Genomic DNA, 21582 nt, shown 5'->3' on the forward strand with positions numbered 1-21582 from the left:
ATATGTGAAATATTTTAAATACACATGCAAAAATATATAATACTAAAATTTACTACACTCATCATATGGATTGAAAAATAAATATTACACATATAAAATTATATTTATTAAAAATAATCATATTTTTAATAATTATTTGATTTTATGAATAAAATATTTATTAGTTAAAAAGACGAATTAAAAATAAAAAATTAAAACAATATATTTATTAATTAAAAAAAAGCTTGAAATAAAAATTACAAATGCATTTAGAAGAGGGAAATTAAACTTGGGTCTCAAGGATAGAATTATTATTATATAACCATTCAATCAAAGGAGCTGATTTGTTATAAACATTAATTAAAAATATAAAAAGCTTAAAACAAAATGAAATATATATATATAAATGTGAGTGGGAGAGGAATTGAACCTAAGAGACTTAAAAAAAAACTACTAATATTTAACTATCTAACTAAATAAACTAATTATATTAAAAGAAATTCAGAAAATGCAATTAAAAGGGAAATTGTGTCTAATTGAGCGTGTTTTCCTGCCCAGTTAGTTGGATGTGCATTTTCATTCTCTCTCCAAAAACAACTTATTTAGTCAATAAATTTTATTTTCAACATATATAGATAATTTAGCAGCTGAATTATATAACTAATGTAAAATAAGGGAAAATTTGACTGTAATTTTCCTTATTTGCATTTGGCCATAATTGTGAAAGAGATGTATCACATATGCACGAAGAATACTTTTGCAAAGATTACGTCTAAACATTTGATAAGTTTTCGTCACCAATAACAATTTGTAGAAAATTTGACATGCTATATTAACATTTTTTTTGGGTGAAATCATGCTATATTAATTTTAATATATATTTAAATGATAGGTTAATATATATAATTAGATAATTTATGTGCATGCTCCTAATACTTAATTACTACTGATTGAAAATGGAAGCAAATTTTAAATTAAACAAGAGAAAGATTTATGAAAATCAAATGAAATCAGGTAGATAATGAGTGTATGAGTTTCATTGTCTTCCTGGGTAAAAACGGAGAAGATGGGTAAAGATGATGTTTTTGCTTATATAAGTTTAGTATTTACTTCTTTTTATTAATCATATGTTTACTTGGTTAATTTAATAAAAATATGCCAATTTTTTATTTGGCCTTTTAGGCCTTTTTTTTTAATTTAGTGGAATAGGTCGTTTTTTGAGAGAGAAAGGCTCTTGCCACCTATGCAGAAGGCACGCCCAGCTAAACGCACTTTCTGTTTCTCTCTCCAAAAATTGTATTTATTTTATTTAAATAATTAGGGTTAGGTTTTGGGTTTTTAGGTTTAATGTTTCTTTAGGGTAATTAGGGTTAAGGTTTAGGGTTATTTTGAGGGATTTGTGGATAGGTAGATTTGAGGGGTCGGGGATGTGATAACGCGCCTCAAAACACATACATTTCATGTCATGGCGGGATAGTATCATTACCCTAGAAACCTATCCTAGGGAAGTCAGGTTTTGGGGTGATAGTACTTAATATGATCACGGGTCAAAGTGTAGGTGAAGGTCTCAGTCGATGGCCGTGATGCAGTCACGGGTTCGAGTATAACTGGGTAACAGTTGATGGTCATTATGCGGTCACAAGTTCAAGCTTTTTGGATACTCATAAATGATGTCTTATATATACCATACATAATATTGATACCACAATTATAAGGAAAAATAGAGGGATTTTTTATGTAATCAACGTAATTTTTTTCTCTATTTTTAGACAACCAGTATCTTTAATCTTTCATTATTATCTGAAGGTCGACACCGAGGTAGACACAAAAGGGCTCTTAGGTGAAGAGCGAATGTTCCGGCATAGTAGATGTCAAACTCAAGTCGGCGCGACAGCAGTTGTAGTTATTAATGGGTTGTTTAATAATGGCAACCGTGGTCACCCAGAAATGACCATCACCTTTACTGCACCACAATAGTCGTTCCCCACATAAGAATCCTCTTGCGTCCACGGCGATGCCGGCCTTCGGATAAGAATGAAGGTTAAAGGTACTAGTTGCCTGAAAATGGAGAAAAAAATTGCGCTGATTATAGCAAGAATCCCCAAAGTTTTTCCCTATGATTATGCCCTTAAACTTCTGTATGGTATTTATAAGGTAACATTTTCATGTATCCGAAAAGTTTGAGCTGGTGACCGCGTAATTACCTCAACTAGCCCCTTCGTTATACCCCAATCCATGAGTGCATAATGGTCGTTAGTTGAGACCTCTACGTAGACTTCCACTTATGATCGTACAAAGCAAAATCACCCCGAAACCCAACTTTCACAGGATAGGCTTCGGAGGTAATGGTCCTATCTTGGCCGGATATATGAAATATGTGCGTCTCGGAGTAATATCGCATCACCAACGACTCAAGAATACCTTGAACGGTCAAATTTTTATTAGCGACCGAAATTTTTAACACTGAGACATGTTGTATAATGGAAAGATGGAAAGGCTAAAAGAGATGATTTTGGAAGGATGATGAAGTATAGAGTGGGAGACCCCTTTTATAGGGGTGTGGGAAGGGTGGAATTACAAAGGAAAAAATTCTTGTAGTTGAAAACAAGCCACAGGATTAGCATCTTCATCGAATATATTTGAAACATGCTTAAAATCTACTGAAAGATTCTTAAGGGCGGCTACTTTATTTTATCAACTTCTGAAAATATGGTGCACCTTCTAAGGCACTTAATATGCATGCTTTTGATTAAATTTACGTGACACTTGGAACGCAATTTTGAGCATTGAATAGTGTGTCGTTATCATTATTCAATAAAAGTGCGTCATGAGAAACGGATTGTGTTTCACGCATTCCCTCTCTCATTGTTCTATTGTCCTATTAAAGTAATGAAATATTCATAACTTAGGCATGCGACAAATTTATATCATTAGAATATTTTCTTGAAACTTCTCATCCAGTTCGTATAGGATATTGAAATGAGTCGACGAGTGAAATTTTTCATTTACTATGATGGTTAAATCTATAATATGGAGGTCAGGGTCGTATTCAAAAGAACTTAGTCCGTGGAATTGGCTTTCAATCATACAATTAAACTTTGCGAGCTACAGACTAGAATTAGGAAGAAACTGAGTGGTTCGAGCCAATGAAGAGTTTTAAGGTTGCAATGTAGATTTCTTGAATCAATTGACCCCTTTGAGTATGATCTATTTGAGGTGAAAGGCGAGCTCGAGCTGAAGGTAGTGATATTAACACACTGTTTAAATTGAAATCTTATAATGAAGTTACATGTCGAGTTTGCCAAGGCTGATGGAGCTGGTCTATTTTCAACCACCGTTGTTGAAAATGTTGGAACCGAAGCCGAAGTAGAAAGTCTTACAACACGGTTGTACGATGTGTTCATCGGTTTGCTATAAAGCTCCTACTATGATGTCCCCAAAACAGCAACAGGTAGACATTCTTCAATTTCTGGCAGCCACAATCAGTCGATATTTGAGTATAACTCGAACCTCAAAACCCAGGTACGACATTCAATTAGTGCGTTCGATTTTAACTTCAGTGGATCGATGTCCTGGGCAGAAGCACTTATACCTGAGGCATTGACATACACCGATAAACAATCTAGTACAGATTTTGGCTGGCATATCAGTTACAAAAGAACCGATGACTTGCTTCTTATGATCAGGTTTGGCGAGGGTACATCGAACCCCTCAGTGGAAGGTGACAATAAAGGCGTGAATGAGGAAGAAGATGTAACCAAGGAAGAAAGGATAGCGAAAACGATTGATGGATCGAAGTCAGACTCTAATCTAATCAGGCAGCGCAGTCCGAATGGTTTGAAAGTGACACTTTTCTCTAAACTAGAGTTGGTTCCAACGAAGCCAGAACCTTGATGTTTTGACGATAACGGCTCAAATAATGCTCCGGATCTAGATCCTCAATTTAGGGCATATGAACTTCCACCTTACATGACCAACATCGACCTATCCATCGAAGGTGGTTTAAAGTTTCGACAGCTATCGCACAAAACACGTAGTCATACAAACTCATCTTCCAATACACAGGTATTGGAGGTTGAAATGGAATACCCAAACAAAGATACTTTCCTTGCTGCACTGACATGAACTACCACATCACAAAGTCCCGTTCACAGAAACTTGATAGAATGTGTGCAATGCACGACCGGAGGTGCAAATGGAAAATCATGGCATCTTTCCTTAAGAAAATCAAATTGTGGACAATAAAGAAGTATTTTGATCCACATCCTTGTGTTACGGCAAGTACGCAATGCGATCACTACATTCTCTGAAATAATGTGACCTAGTCGCGATCTTCTTTTTTTCGGTTACGTAACTTTAACCCAAAATTTACAAGTGCAAGTCAAGATCATCTCAAGCTAGACTCGGACATAATTTTTGAAATTATTCTACCGATGGTGAATGAGAGTCTAAGGATTCTCGTCCCGGTGTTGATTGCCAACGTCTAGAGTCAGCAAGATTACACGCCTTCATACTACAAAATGTGGGTCGCAAAACAAAAGACTAAGGATAAGTTGCATCACGGTTGGGACAATTCATACAACTATTTATGACAATGGTGTCAAGTATTGGAGTAGTACATAACAGGTTCTGTAATTGATCTGGAAACGTACCCAGCATACTTCGATGATCGTTTGGTCCCTGGAAAAAGAGTATTCCACTGATTCTTTTAGACATTCGATTAATGTAGTGAAGCTTTTCGGTACTACAAGTTTTTCGTGGAAATTGACGGTACTTAGCTGTACGGTAGGTATCTACATCATTTTTTGATCATCATTGCCCAAGATCATAATCAGACAATTCTTTCCATTGCATTTGCAATAATTTCCTCTGAAAAGCCAAATGACTTAGATTTCTTTCTTAGTCGATTGTGTCGCCACGTTTGCCTACAACTCGACATATGTGCCATATCAGAAAAGAGACTGGGGGTCTTGTTCGCTATTGAACAACAGAGTAGCCATTAGGACCGCACCCACCATAAGTATTGAATATGACATGTCGACTCCAACTACCACCAAAAATTACGTTTGAAAAGTAAGGGATATCAATGCATTGACATAGGTATGTAGTCGCCACTATTTTCACAGCCATGCATAACCATATTTCATTTATTATTTGCATTCATAGGTATGCTTCTCTAAACAGGTTACGAGCTCATTCAACATTGTTTTCATGAAATGTCAGACAACTTGCACTCCATCAACAACTACGATGTAATATACCTAGTGAACATACCCTTCGATCAGTGGACACAATCATATGATAGGAGTCTACGGTACGAGCACATTACGAACAACTTAGCCAAATTCATCAATTTCGTACTGAAAAGGACGCATCATTTGTTGATAACCTCGATTGTCAAAGAAACATACTTTCTCCTAGCCGCCTTCTTTCCAAAGTAGGCGGCAACGTATGCTAGAAATAGCTGGCGACCATTTTTTGTGCGAGAATGTCATGAAAAAAATTAGATGGAATACAACAATATCGAACACTATGTATGTAGTTTTCCACTCACGTTAGAAACTAGAATTTCAGGTCACAGAGTACGCTAGGCCTGACCAGGACATGTCAAGGGCATCATATCGTGTGCACCTATTAGGAGAGACTTGCAATTGCAGGAGGTTCTAAGCATTTCGATTTCCATACGCGCATGTAATTGTCGTATGTGCAAACCTATGAATTGAGTACATGTCTTATATCAAAGAGGTGTATAGACTTGAACGTATGCACAGTGTAGAGTCCTAAATTGCCACCCACCCAAATAAAAGAATGTGGTCACCAGTGCCAACGCGTAGCACGAGTTAGTGTCAAACATGAACCTACGTTGGGTCCCGAAAGGTTGTTCGAATTCTACTATGATATGCACCAATATGGATATTCGAGAGAGGAACAACCAACAGAGGCTATGTGGGTACTGTAGAAACCCAGGGCATACGAAGGCAACATGTTCTGTTCTTAGGGGTACGTTGAGGCCTCAACATCAGTAACATTTATTTTTTTGACGATATAAAATTGATTGTAATGCTTATCTTTTTGTTTAAAAATTTTGTTATTTTATTGAAACTTACATTCTAATTGTATTTGCAGTTGTATTTACCATTTTCAATTTATCTGGGAATTGAACTTTTCAAACTTACGTATAATTTACATCACAATTTAAGAAAGAAAAATATGAGTTCCAATACAAATATACCAAAAAAATTTTGTTTCTTTATTGATGTCATTAATATTTACATCACAATAAGTAAATAAAAAATACATCGACATCGTTGGGCCAAATGTGTACTTCACAAAGGTGGTTAACGAATACGCGTAGGATTTCTACGCACAACTAGTGGTGCAAGCTTCTACACTGGATCATGACCATCATCTTCTTCTTCTTCATCTTCACCTCCATCCATGTACCCATCTTCATCCCCACCATCATCTTCATCTTGATCTCCACCGTCGTCTTCATCTTGATCTCCACTATCGTCTCCATCTTCATCTCCACCTTCAATTTTGTCTTTATCTTCATCACATTTACTTCATACTCGAGTGCGATGTCGTCCTAGCCTCTCATCTTATGTCTTCCACTTTACGAGAATATTGTGTCGCCAATGACACATCCCAATAAAATAATGAAGCAGTGGGTATTTGTGACACTACCAACGTGTAACCATAAGGTGTCACAAAACATGAATATATCGATATTGACTTAGACATCGTCACTGGCATCGATAACTGGATTGATGTCGACATCGACATCGTTATTGGTGATGGGACATGCATCGGTATCTGACTCAGTATTTGTGCCGTCATCGACATCGTCATGATGGTGTAAAATGCGGGGAATGTCGGTGCCCCAAAATATACGACTGTGCGTAGTGTGGTGATTGTGAAAAAAACATGGGGTTAGTGAAATAAACAAGAATAAGTGAAGTGAATTAATCGAGATGTGGCGTAGACATAGGTGACACTTGTTTAGTTGGAGCTGATGATGAACCGGACGTGCGACCGCGTCTGAACCTACACTGCTAGGACGGTCGTCGTTTCCTCTTCTGACGAAGTTGTCTACTCATCGCCTCAACAAATAGCAAATATGGCTTTCTCGCGAGTCTGAACCACGACATGTACTCCAAACAGGCCATCATGTCCGCTAAGAAAAATGGTTCACAAATAGGTAAGATTTCCATCCTACAATCTGAAGCGTTGATGTATTATTTGTGAATATCTCGTCAATTCTTGACATTCCTCCCCTACTAGTCCACTTTGTGCAATTCATCAATGTTTCACATTGGCAACAGAATTTGTTGCCTCCACCCGAACTATTGCATCACTCGATTCGATTCGTGCATTTCTATCATTGCGTACATTATTAACGGCATCTTTGCGTCCTACATACTCTGATTGTTTAAAAATTTCAGAGGGACGCATTTTATTATATCTGACTCGACACTCGACATCTATTGAAATTGTAGTAACTATTATAGGTTGGAAAGAATAAGTAACTAACCTCGGCTTCCGGGCGTTGATTTAACAACAGTTTGATATCTTCGAGCTGGCTGGTCGGGTAGTCGCACTTAACTCGACCCATGGTTCCACTTGTATAAGCGATATGTTAGTTCAAACTTATAATAAATAAATAACATTTAATATACAAACTACATATTTATTAAGAAATAATTTTTACCTTGTCACCAATGAGACCATGTATGAGTCGTTCACTTGGGGACGTAAAAATGGTAATCGCCATCAGGCCCTCGACTGCAGCAGAAGCAGTCAACCATCGATTGACATCTTATCTGGTTTCGTCGCCCAACATAGCTCCCGGTACAATGTGGCCTACATGACTAATCCCCAATTCAGTCGTCTACATTATTTGAAGTCGACTAGGTGTAGAAGCCACTTTACGTGCACCAAATTTCAAGATCTATCATGCATTAAAATGCCACCAATTAATCTCATGATAAATGCTCGGGCATATTGTTCTTTGACAATGTCGTTCGCGTCCTGAGAAAGCTCTCTAAAATTGATTTTGAACCACTTCATTGCTATCCGGCCACCTTGAAACTTGTTTGGGACCTTCCCCAAAAATGTCACATAAAGGTCCTCTTTATAAGGAACGACCGTTAACCCTGTGACGATTGGCCCATCAATGTGTAAAGCTATGTCTTCGAATGTGATACATTCGCCGCATGAAAGATGAAAAGTGGGTGTCTCAAGCCTCTATCTTTCCACCAACGAACTGATGAGTGTATGATTGAGTTTACAGCTCCCAAGCATACGAGACATGCAAGAATCCACGTCTTGCAAGTAACCACGAATTTTGGTGATTGGACCTTTTGAAAATTGTGCATGAACTCCTCCAAAACACGATCATCCGCCCATTTATATCGACAAAAAAATTCATTTAAAATATTTTTAAAAATAAAAAATTTAAATTTAACTTAATTGAAAATAACGAAATTTCAAATTTCGTCTTATCATAATCGCTTAAGCGACAGAAATATGTTTGTCGTCAAAACAAATTAGAGAGGTTGCAATTCGTGAAAACTTAATCTAAATGAATAAAATACAAATAATCAAAAAAATAATATTGTTAAACAAGCATATCGAAAATTTTAGATCAGAACTTAAGAAAATTGAGAGAACTAAGAGAGTCTAGAAATTAGAATGAATTGAGAGGGTTCGATTTGAGTGAAAAAAATAACCGTTGAGCCCTTTTTTAAATCTTTTACCGTTGCCTGTCAATGTTCAAAAAGCCGTTGGAATTTAACCGTTGGAGGAAAGTGGGCGTGCTTATCCTTTCTCTTTCAAAAAACGATATATTTCTTTAAAATTAAAAAAAAACTGCTAAAATTGAAATAAAAAAAATTAACATATAGACCTAAATTAGCCTGTTTACTTATTTAACTAACTTACAACATATATAATTTTCTAAATAATCATCTATATAATATTAGACATCACAATTAATAGTCTAATTTTGGGCGCATGCAATAGACTTACCAGTTTGGTGTAGTCGGCGTTTGCTACTGAAGCACTAACAATGATCCATGGTCTCCGGTTTGCCTTCGAGCTGGGATTCCAGTCAGTGGTTTTAGAAGGGGATTCAAGATCTGTCATCGAGAAAATTGTTGATAATGCAGAAGATCTTTTAGAAATCAGTGCGCTTACCTAGGAAGCCAAGGAGCTTTCTAAGCATTTCGAGCTTGTCGCTTCAAGTATGTTGATATATCTGGGAATAGGGCCGCGCTTGCAATGGCTCGTGATCGGGTCCGGCGAGGCGAGGACCGGTATTGGGTGGAGGAAGCCCCAGATTCGATCGTTATGGTTACTAATGAAGATCGTCGCCTTTTAGACCCACCTTAGATTTGTTTGTTGGGGGTGTTGTTTAACTTTTTCCCCGTTGCGTTTTGCCGCTCACTGGGGTCTTTCTTGTCTGGTTCTTCGGTGGTTTGGTTGAGCATTGCCGGTCGGAGCTCTCTTTTGCGGAGCTTTTCTTTTTCAATTTTGCTTGGCTGTTTGTTTCCTTTTGAGGGACTTGTTTGTCTTCAGCACTTGTTTTATGACAATGAAGTGACCGACTAGTTATTTAAAAAAAGAAAAAGAAAATATTGAATATAAATTAAGGGATGGAATTAAATAAATTTTTCGTGTGTATTTAAAAATCAAAATCAAATTAATATTATGGTAATTACCAACTTAAACATATAAAAAATACATAAACATTCTGTTTATATTTAATTAGTATTGTAATTCAAATGTCAAATTAACAATATGTTTGGTTTGGTGTATTGGCTAAGCCAATACACCCCTAATCGGTGGGCCCCACCTAATCCCTCTCTATCCCGTGTTTGGTTTAAAGTATTGGTAATACGGGTGTAATCGGTTACTTTCCTAATCGATGAAAATCACCGATTTCTATTCCCCCCTTTTGCCCAGATTAGGAACGGCTTCAGCAAACCCTCCCTGTTTTACCCTCCCCCAATCTCCTCTGTTCCTCTTCCGTTCCTTCAAGCTTGCTCCCCCCGTTTCATTTCTTTTCTTTTTCGGCCGATTTGCTCTCTGTCGATTTGCTCTCTGTTTTACCCTCCCAATTGCCCTCCCCATTGTCTTCCTTCCTTCTACCTTCTGCCCATTTGCTCAAGTTTCGACTGATTTCCTTCTACCTTCTCCCTTCTTTTCTTTTTCTTTACAACTTCTCTGTCACTCTTTCGATTGGCCTTCTCAACCAGTCGACACTTTTTCGATTGCTCTCAAGTAGTGGGTTTCGACACTCTTTCGACCGATTGCTCTCTCGAAAGGTAAAGGTTACTGCCTTGTTAGTGCATTCACTTCTTCAACTTTTGTGTTTAGACTGTTCTAGTGGATAAGACTCCAATTTGGAGTTTGTAACTCGAATCTTATTGAGCAAATGTAACTCAAAAGTGAGGGTGATTTGCTAGTTTGATTAGACCAATTTTCCTCTGATGCTTCTTTGATGCTACTGAGATTCCCCTGGACAGGTGGACATTAATTTTTTACTTTCACTTTGTAATCTTGTTTCCTTTAGGTCACACAAGGGATTTGCTAGTTCATGCCAACACTTTCTGAGAACCGTGAATGTTGCAAGAACAAATACAATGTCCAACATACAGTACTGGTATGCATTTTGTGCATTCTATTTGGTTAATTAGATGTTGTAGGTTGCTATTGTGTTTATTCTTGGGAACCTACATCTGTTTTTAGGTGAAGTTCAACTTTGACACAATTGATGAAACTGATCTCCTTGAAGAGACATTGTTTGAGACGTTTTGAAGAGTAATTGCCCAAATTTTGTGGTAAGTTGATTCTGTACAGGCACACAGTTTATTGAAAATATAATTATGTGATAATTATCTATTGATATCTATTGATGGTTTGAAAGATTTTACATGTGATAATTTGGTTGAATGGGGACTGATATAGTAAATTAGATTGAAGCTGCAATGAGTTTGATATGCGTCCTTCACATATACTTACCGTTCTTATGCAATTTTAGCTAATTTCTAAACATTTTCTCTCAAAGAAGTAGAATTCTGTTTATTGATCATTAGATTGAACTTTTTATCCTATACTTTCTTGTAAAGGACAAGATGATACTGGGTTTACTGCTATCTTTTCTTAAGTTGTATTATCTTTGTCATACTGGTTAATGTCTCAGCATTTGGAAACTGTTATCAAGTCTAGAATCCCTGGCATTCAGTCCCTTATTAATAAAACAATTGCTGAACTTGAAACCGAATTGAGTCGCCTTGGAAAGCCTATTGCAGCTGATGCGGGTGTAAGTGTGCTCTTGTGTGTGGAGTTTGGAATTCTTTGGCTATTCCACTTGCAGTTGATTATTAGTTATAAGCTCTATAGGAATTACTGATGATTGAGATGCTTATACAGGGGAAGTTGTACACAATTATGGAGATTTGCCGTATTTTTTATCAAAATTTCAGAGAACATTTGGATGGGGTGTATGTATCACGTCTTGTTTGTTTTACCTTCCTTAATACACCTGTCTTTAACATCATTCAATTTTGCTAATTTTGTTAGAGATTTTGTCTTGACTTTCAATGTTGTTCACTGGCGTACTGGTGGTGATAAGGTTTATAATGTTTTCGACAACCAACTTCCTGCTACTTTGAAAAGGTTGCAATTTGACAGGCAACTATCAATGGAGAATATTAGGAAGCTCATTACTGAAGCTGATGGCTATCAACCACATTTAATAGCTCCTGAACAAGGATACCGTTGTTTGATTGAATCTACTTTAGTTACTATCAGAGGTCCAGCTGAGGCTGCTGTTGATGCGGTATGAAAGTAAAATTTAGAAAAAATGTTATATCTGTCATATTCAATTTGGCTTGCCAAGATCATCTGGTTTTCTTTTTCTTTCAGCATCAGTTCAGTTGTGATTCTTAAAAAACATTTTTTTTTCTTTCAAGTATCAATATTCTTGCTATCCTCTACTATTTAGTTGTCTTACATAAAAAATGTTGATAATTTTTAACTGCTATTAAGGTCTCGGTTTACTAGGGATCATGTTGGTCATAGACTGATGCTTCAAATTGGATTGATTTCATTTGTTACATTTTTCAGACTCATTCCATTCTGAAGGATCTGGTTCACAAGGCTATGAGTGAAACTCCGGTATATTCCATCTTTGCTTATATTGTTCATGTACCAAATAAAATTTGCCTGCTATTTTTCTATCTTTTGACATTGAGTTTAGTATTCTTCAAGGTTTATAAGAGTCAACTGACCGTCTGTTACTTATTTTGGTGAAACAGATGATCAGTGAATGATTTCTGGGAAATTTCTTTTGTAGCAAAAACGATTATCGGCATTACTGAATGACGATCCAGCAATCATGGAACGCCGATCCGCTCTTGCGAAGAGACTGGAATTATATAGGAGTGCACAAGCTGAAATCGATACGGTCGCTTGGTCGAAGTAAGAGTGGGTAAATTTAGAACCATGGGGCATGGTATTGGGATCTGTTTTGTTGTATTTTCGTTAAAGCAATATATTTTTTACCATATTTTAGAATACAAACATCATTTGTTGTGTATTCTGAGTTTCTTTAAAGCTGTATAATATGCAAATGTTTTGCCACTTTATCGCTTATGTGATTTTTCATTCATTAATTTAAGCATCCGAACACATTTTGGAAATAACTTGAGTCTGACCCAAATACCTCTCGATTTTTTCTTTTTTCTTTTTGCAATTTATTAATTTAAGCATTTTTGAGATAAATTTTAAAATTACTAGATAAATCCTCTTCCCATGCTTCGGAAAATTAGTCATATTTTGACTAAGATAATAATTATTTTAAATTATAAAATTCATATAAGATAATTTATTAGTTATAATTATTTTAAATTTTATTAAATCATATATTTTAATTAAAATATATTTAATATTAATTATTTCAAATTATCTTTTATAGTATCATATATTATGATTTGAGTAAATTCATATAAGAATATTAATTATTAAGAATTTTATTAAATTATATATTTTAATTATAATATATTTAATAATAATTATGTTAATTTATATTTTATAGTATCATATATTATTATTTGAGTAAATTCATATAAGAATATTGATTATTAAGAATTTTATTAAATTATATATTTTAATTATAATATATTTAATAATAATTATGTTTAAATATGATTAAATTATTTATTATTGATATTAATAATCTTATTAAAATTTAAATAACAATAACAATAATCATTTACCAAAACAAATTTATGGTAAGGGTATTCTAGTCATTTTAGTTTTTTCCATTATGCTATTACACCTCTATTCCATTACATTCAACCAAACAGTTGATTTGCTATTACATCTCTAATCCAATACACCTCTAATCCAATACAACTCTAATCCAATACACCTCTAATCCAATACAGCGAACCAAACGTACCCTAAGTGTTATATTTAATATTCATGATTGTCAATAAAAACTTGTATTTATATAATTTCAAACATAATAAAATTGTATTTATTAAATTATTGATATATGTTTAGACATTATTACTGTATCGGTTGTCTGCCCATAATTTCAAACAAGTTTAAATATCAAATGTAAAATAGTTAAATTTCATTCATATTTTATATCCTAAAGAAATCTCCAAAACAAGTTATCTGTCATCTTAAAAATCGATAATTAATTTATATCAATAATTAACTTAAATTTATTTTAATTTTTGAAATTTAAAATTCTTAGTTCTTAATTTATATTGATGATATTACAAATTCTCATAATTTTAAAATTATATATTTATATTAATATTTACTTTTTTCAATTATAATTTTTTCAATTACAAATTTTACAACTCCTTTTTAACAAATAAATATAAAATATTAAATTAATAAATAAGACTCAAATCGTGCGATAAAAAATTAATATTTACATATAATTATCTTTCTTAATCAAGTCTTAATTAAGCTAATCAATAGAAAAAAAAACCCTATTATAAATTAACTAATGCTTTTTAATGGACATGGCCACTTAATCATTTAATCATGGCTTAACAGCAATTTAGGTCCTTGACTAATATCTTGTTCAAATCGCTCAATTTATTTCACATCTCAATTCGGTCCCTATACTATAATTAACACTTTTGCAATTTAATCACTTAATAAATCAATACTTCAATTTACATACTTGGCATATCAACTTCTCGATTAATAATAATTCATTTTATGAATCTAACTTCGAATCACATTTTTCAACACTGGTTAAATTCCGGTTGCTACAGATTTTTTGAATAAGGCAATCAAATATATTTCCTCATAGATTCTAATATGGTAAAGTTGCAATGACTTTAATGGAATTAAAATAGGTTGAGTAAATAATTTATTGTTAAATCAATTTAGTTAAATTAATTGATTAAATAAATAATATTTTGGGAAATAAAAATAGTTATTGGGTTGGATAAATTATAAGTGTTGGATAAAAGTCCAGATAACATGTATAATTTTGTCCAATACATTAAATGTCCAAAATAGGCCCGACTATGGAGAGGGGTACAAAACCTAATATTCCCTAGGGATGCCACAGCCCCTGTGTATTCTACTTAGTATAGAATTTGTATTTTCTATTAAAATATCATTGTTTAATTAAATCTTATTCTAACAGAACTCTTGTATCGTTTCTCTATAAGTAAGAACTATGAGTTAAACCATTTACACACATACATTATTGAGGGTCGTTATTCTGTCGGAAAGTAGTGAAATTTTATTTCATAGAACAAATTCTATTTTTGGGAAAAAAAAACTCAGTTTTTGGTTATAGAGAGAATTAACTTTCCTATTGGAAGTTAATAAAATTTTTCATTATGTGCACTTGGTCTGTGTTGTTTGAGTCTACACTCAAAGCAATTTAGGGTTTGAAGATAGCGAAGAAGGTTGTTCAGTAGAAAGTCGGGATCAACTTCAATCGCCTTGTACAAAAAACAAGTACAATTTCGGTTAAGGGTTTATTGCTATAAATATCATAAGGCTCGATTTTAAGAAAAAATTTAAACTTCCGTTGTTCCTAAAAAAACATTATTTTCTAAATTGATTTTTTCAACAAGTGGTATTATAGCTAGGTTATGCTATGTTTATAGTATAAACCAATACTGAATTTTCTCCTTTTTCTCTCATTATTTAATTAAATAAAGATAAGAACTAATATTCTTAAATTGTATGCATGTTTTGGACTATAATGTATGTGGATAAATGTATGAATTATTTTATTACTGATACAATAATTTTGCCAAGCGTTGTAGTTTCTAGAAATTAAATCGATTGTAATTTAGGTTTTCATAAATATTGAGTTTGTAATTAGATGACTATCATCTCCCCATAGGTTTTATTTTACATATCAATTTTTATTTGTTACAAAAACTAGAAAAATTCATGTGAGCCAAAAACGAAATAGGAATTTTGTAACAAAAAAAATTCGACGAAACCAGAAGAAACAAGGTGATCGAAAATGTGACCAAAATTGAATCTGAGATCGAACAAGACAGTGCAAACTCGACAAGAACCAACTATTAGAGTATGCCTAAAGACCAATCATGAGATGATTGTAATCACATGCTCATTTTGCCTTGTTTGTTAATATAAGACATTATCATTGTTATTTCAGTTTCTTTTTCTGTGTACAAATAAACTGGTCAATAATAAAGTCCTGAGAATAATATGATTATTCTTAAAAGGTCATTAGTCAATTATTATTGTGGGCTTGGACAATGATAATGTATTGAGACTAATGTGTAGTTGATTGATGACAAAGCGTTGCCATTGACATAAGGATGTCATAATCGATACACAAGTATGTGTTAGAGAACAACATACTGGAATAACATGCTATGAGTATGGTTCTTGGATTATTATGTAATAGTCACAACATTACTCATAGTGATAATCATGTATATGATCCTCAGACTTGAGATCATCATTGTCCCAACATAGTGAGTTGTATATTTTTACACAGTCAAACGTCTACCATAACAAGTTATACTATAATGGTTGATGTTAGGGATGTCGCAATCTATGTAGAGGGATATGGGTGATCAATATAGGATTTGTCCTCTTACATAATGGGAGCAATATCTTAGGCCTCTTTATGGAGTGAGACTAGAAATGTATGGTCATGCTTGAATAAGTTGATATGAGATATTTAACACTCCTAACCCGTATTCGTCGCCGGAATAGGGTTACAGAGCATTATTAGGGTTTACAGATCAAATAGATAGAAATTTCAAACGTTTCATAATATATCAATATTCATAATAAAAACCAATAAAAAACATATATATTGTCCCTTATACGAGCCCTCAAGGCCCTAACAATGCATTAGAAACAAGTCGGGACTAAATCAGAAACTCAGAGAATTTTCGGAAAACATAAAAAAATTTCAAAGTTGCAAGGGTCACATGGCCGTGTGGTGAGGCCGTACGACTCACACGGTTGGGAGCCATGCCTGTGTCTCAGGCCGTGTAACTCTCTGACTTGGTCACACGCTCGTGTGGACAAGAAAATGACTATTTTCAAGTCATTTCTTTCACCCTTTCAAGCATAAACCTACAAGAAATTTGTACATGTATACAAGGCCTTTAAACATACTCAAATTATGCAAAGAATGACTAATCTCCATACCAAACGTTCATACAACCAATATGCCAAAAGGCACCTCAACCATCAAACATCAACTTATATATATAGATACATGAACATATTTGTTCAAACCTTAACCATACATATCTAATTAATCTCAATACTATTTTCATGCTATATCAAAAATAATCTCACTACATTTGACTGCATTTATACCATTTACCGACTGACTTGTTTCCATACCAATACATAACACAATTAACACATACCAACCTTACCATATTAGGCACACTATATTTCAATCATGCACATCTATTCAAGACTTTTCCAAAACATACCATGTCTTGGCCATGTTGAAATCGATACAATATATACCAACTTTGGTTATTTCTAAACATATATCAAATTGACCATATTAACCATAACCAACAAGATACCAATATTACCTTAAGTACCTCAAATTCAAGGCAACATTTCATACCATAATTATCAACCAAAATGACATATATATACCAAACTCATCAATTAAACATTAGACATAATCCACCTATACATGCCATTATAACCTTAACCAAGATATCAAAATCTATCGATATAATCGCTGGATAGTGTGATAGATCTCTGGCGAGCTTCTAACCCGATCGAGCTTTCGATAATCTATAAAGTAAGGGATAAACAACTACGTAAGTAATGAATGCTTAGTAAGCTCGTACAAACTTTAAACATAATATTCCAATTCAACAATAAAATTTATATGATAAATATAAAGCTATACCAATGCCTCAAGATTTATCAACTACATAACCACTAACTCATAAATGAGTAAGTTGTTCAACATCATATATCTGTTCATTCCTAACATAATAAGATTTTATAAAACATTTTACACCATCATTAACATTTTCATAAAACTACGAACTTCCTTTACTTACTTTCTATTCCATTTACTAAACATAAACTTAAACAACAACATCAATTAACTAATTAATATATTTATTCATAACATAGGTAAGTTCAACCATAACAGATGTAATTTCTCATACATAAGTACATTATTCAACTCATCAATCCCTTTTTCATCATATCACATTTCAATTATGAACTTACCATTTCATTTGTATAATACCAGATATAAGCATATACATCAATCATAATCTCAAGCTTGACATAAGCCTAATCACCATCATCAATACACAAGTTAGTGCATTTATGTATATAAATCATTTTCATGTTTCAAATCACTATCCCATTTTCAATTCTCATACAATATCATCCAATATCAGTCATAGTACCGTTTTATTTATTTACCCCTATTAACACAACTCAGACTCGAACGGATACACGGATTCAACCAACATATCAGTTTGGCACCCAGTGCCTCATCTGATAAATCTGAAGTAATATGTGCCCAGTGCTATATACATTTGACACCCTGTTTCTCATCAGTTAAACCAAAGTAAATTGGCACCCAGTGCCTCATCGACTTGAAGTTGAAAAAATCCCTAAAATCTTCCTATCCTATGGCATGCCATCTATATCCAACTTAGCCCGATATAGTTAATAGGGTTTAATTTCACTTCCGAATACAACCAATATCTAATTATCATATTTGCACATTATCACATTTACACATATATATTCCTTTCAATTCAAATAATCAACACATTCATAATTTATATACCAATTCAATTCATTTCAATCAACTATCAAATGTCAACCTTTTTAATTCATACATATTAGCACATCATTTCAACATCATTTCCTACTATGCTCAAATTGTACATGCTAACATCTTTTATTTGATTAACAATGTCCCAATTCACACAATTGTTATATAAATAGCTATTCACATATCAAACCACAATTGTTTATACATTAGCATTAGCCATTCAATACTCAATTCATGAATACATAACTCATGTATCTCATTTAGTCACAACATATCTCATTTTCATTTATGTTTGGGTCAATATTCAATAATTAACAAATCTTTCAAATTCATTAAACAATTTACCTTATCGAGATTTTCCATACGAAGAACAAATTACGGATATGAGTACATTGTCAGTCCAACCAAACACACCAGATGCTCACAAGAGTCAATCCCTCCAACACACCAAATCACAACTGTACTCTATCCCGCGTTCAATCCAATCTGAGTAATTAAATTCAATATTATATCTCAAATTACCATTAATTATCAATAATTTAAAAAATAAATATACAAGTTGTACCATATTAATCTACTCAAAAATTCATTGATGTTAAATTCTAACTGTACGAACTTACTTGGCTAAATTGCATAAATGTCAAGTACAAGGGCATTTTGGTAAATTTTTCATTCTCCTCGATTTTCCACTTGACCTTAATCTAAATTAATAATTTCATTCAATTTATTAATTCAAACAATAAAACAATTTATTTTATGAAATTTAGTATTTTTTACAATTTTAAAAAATTTCCCTTAACATTTTACTTTTATTCAATTTAGTCTCTGAGCCTAAAACATGCAAATTAACCATTTTTAATGCAGACCCATGCTAGCCAAATATTTACGGCATTCGGTACAGCCCATTTTTGTAATAACCTCACAACAAACCCTTGTATTTTTACTATTTCAACAATTTAGTCCCTAATCAAAAAATTCATCAAAATTACTAAACAAAATACTTTTAAATATCAACCAACATCTCAAATTCATCATTTTATAACTAAAATCATATAAATTCATTAATGGCAACATTCACAATCTTTAACAGTTTCAAAATCGAAGGTACGGTTTAGCTGGACCTAGTTGTAACGATCTCAAAAACATAAAAATTATTAAAACCGGGGCTAAAATCACATACCAATTTAGCTTGTGAAGTTGTCAAAAATTTAAAGTATAAAAATGGCTTCCTTCCCTTAACCATCCAGTGAAGAAGTCATAAAATAAAAGATAATTATAGCTTTTCCTTTTATATTTTTTAATTTAATTCATCAAATTATCATATTACCCTTGGTTAATAATTAAAAACACCAAATCTATGCCCATATTTGTCCATCACATAAATATATGGCACAATTACCATCAAAGAAAGGTTTAATTTCACAATTGGTCCTTCAATTTAATTAAATTCTAACTAAATAAACTTATTTATAATTTAATCCCAAACTAATTAGGACTAAAAGAACAATTAATCCAAAAGCTAGTGGATTCAATCACAACACCACCACTTGGAAACTTTGAATGGTTTAATTACCATTTAAGTCCCTTTTCCTTTATTCAATTAACCATTTAATCACTCAAATCAAATAGTGAATAACTTTTACATCTTTTATAATTTAGTCCTTTTTAATTAATTAACTATCGAAACGTTAAAATTTTTCAACAAAACTTTAATACCACCTTAATGACACTCCGTAAATATTTATAAAAATATTTATGGCTCGGTTTATAGAAACAAGGTCCCGATACCTTATTTTCTAAAACTACTTGACCTCAGGGTCTTACCACTTGAACTTAATTAATCATTCGAATAGCATAAATTATCATATCAACAATATTTTTAAAACCATATTTGACTTGTAGATATTAAATAATAATATTTATGAACTTACTCGTCAGATTTGGTGGCCTCGAAATCACTATTTTCGACACCATTGAAAAACGGGCTGTTACAATATCACACTTATTTGTTTATAGTATCCTATTCAGAATATCAAGAAATATGAGATTGGACTATACAAGTATGACTATTTCATGACTTGTGTCCAATCTAGATATTAAGTATAAAATGATATAATACATGAAAAGATTTTCACAGAAAGGTTATGTCGAATCACGACTTCTTGTAACTTGAGTAGCAATGATGCATTGCTAGATGCCACTCATTGCTTGTAATATTATAAACATTCTAGTATTACTATTAATGTTACAAGAACCTACAAGGTCACACCCTATAGTTGAAGCGAACAAAATCTAAATACATTTGGTACTGTATTTAGTTGTCACATGAATTAAATTAATTATTGAATTAATTGAATTTGATAGTTAAATATTGGACACATTACATGTACAAACTTGTTGTACACAAATAGAGAACATAGATAAAATTAATATATGAATTTGATTCATACAAAATATTAATTGAATATAGTTTACCGAAATTATTAATATAAACAATTATAATAATTAATTTCGGTCAAAATGTAAAAGATATGGAAATTGATATTCTTTAGGAAAGAATATAATTTCTTTTTCCAACTTTTCATTTGTTCCTCTAATAATAAGGGCATAATCTCATTTTATTTCTAATATATGATATCAAATAAAATAAAAGGAATATAGTCCCTCGGTGTGTTAAGGTTAACAAGAAAAACAATATCAAAAGGTCTAGCAATCATTTTTTTTCTCTTTAAAAAGTTCAAGAAGATTTGCTATTTATTTTTTGAATGGATGGATTACGTGGAGGCCGAGACATTATTGTTGCGATTTGGGATCGACATTGTTCAAAGGAATCATATCAACAATGTTGTTTGTCGCTCTTCCAATTTCAAAAGGTAAATTTTTTACCCTTGTTTCAACCCAATTTGTTCCTCGTATACAGATACAAGGTTGATGATTGCCAGAATGATTTTTCTGCTACACCACGGGGCGTACCGGCAATCCAACACGGATGAAGGTGGTCGATCGGTGCCTAGTGGTAATCGACGATGATGGCCCGAGGGTGGAACCTACTTTTGATTAAGTGTTCAAGTTTTCATGTTCTAGAATTATTTTTGGTGAAAAATGTTAATTTTAGGTTTTGGGATCTATTGCTAGAACCGACGGGATGTTAGAACATAAATTCGGTTCGGAAAAAATTTTCTTCCACCGCAAAAAATTAAAATTTTGAAAATCAAATCGGTTTGTGATATTTATAGTAATAAACTTTTTTCGAAATCACATTTGTGTTTTGGGCAAGATGG

The 21582-nt window shown here is 33.0% G+C and overlaps 1 protein-coding gene across 1 annotated transcript; it reads left to right on the forward strand.

Annotated features, from left to right (window-relative positions):
• Positions 1-11176: 11176 nt before the first annotated feature.
• On the forward strand, positions 11177-12469 carry LOC107904802 (dynamin-related protein 12A-like). The gene is made up of 4 exons (XM_041088309.1): positions 11177-11319; positions 11416-11824; positions 12112-12162; positions 12341-12469. The coding sequence occupies exons 1-4, from the start codon at positions 11177-11179 to the stop codon at positions 12467-12469; spliced, it is 732 nt and encodes a 243-aa protein (XP_040944243.1).
• Positions 12470-21582: the final 9113 nt, after the last annotated feature.

The sequence above is a fragment of the Gossypium hirsutum genome, chromosome D02 (genome assembly GCF_007990345.1).
Source record: "Gossypium hirsutum isolate 1008001.06 chromosome D02, Gossypium_hirsutum_v2.1, whole genome shotgun sequence".
In the NCBI taxonomy this organism is placed as follows: Eukaryota; Viridiplantae; Streptophyta; class Magnoliopsida; order Malvales; family Malvaceae; genus Gossypium; species Gossypium hirsutum.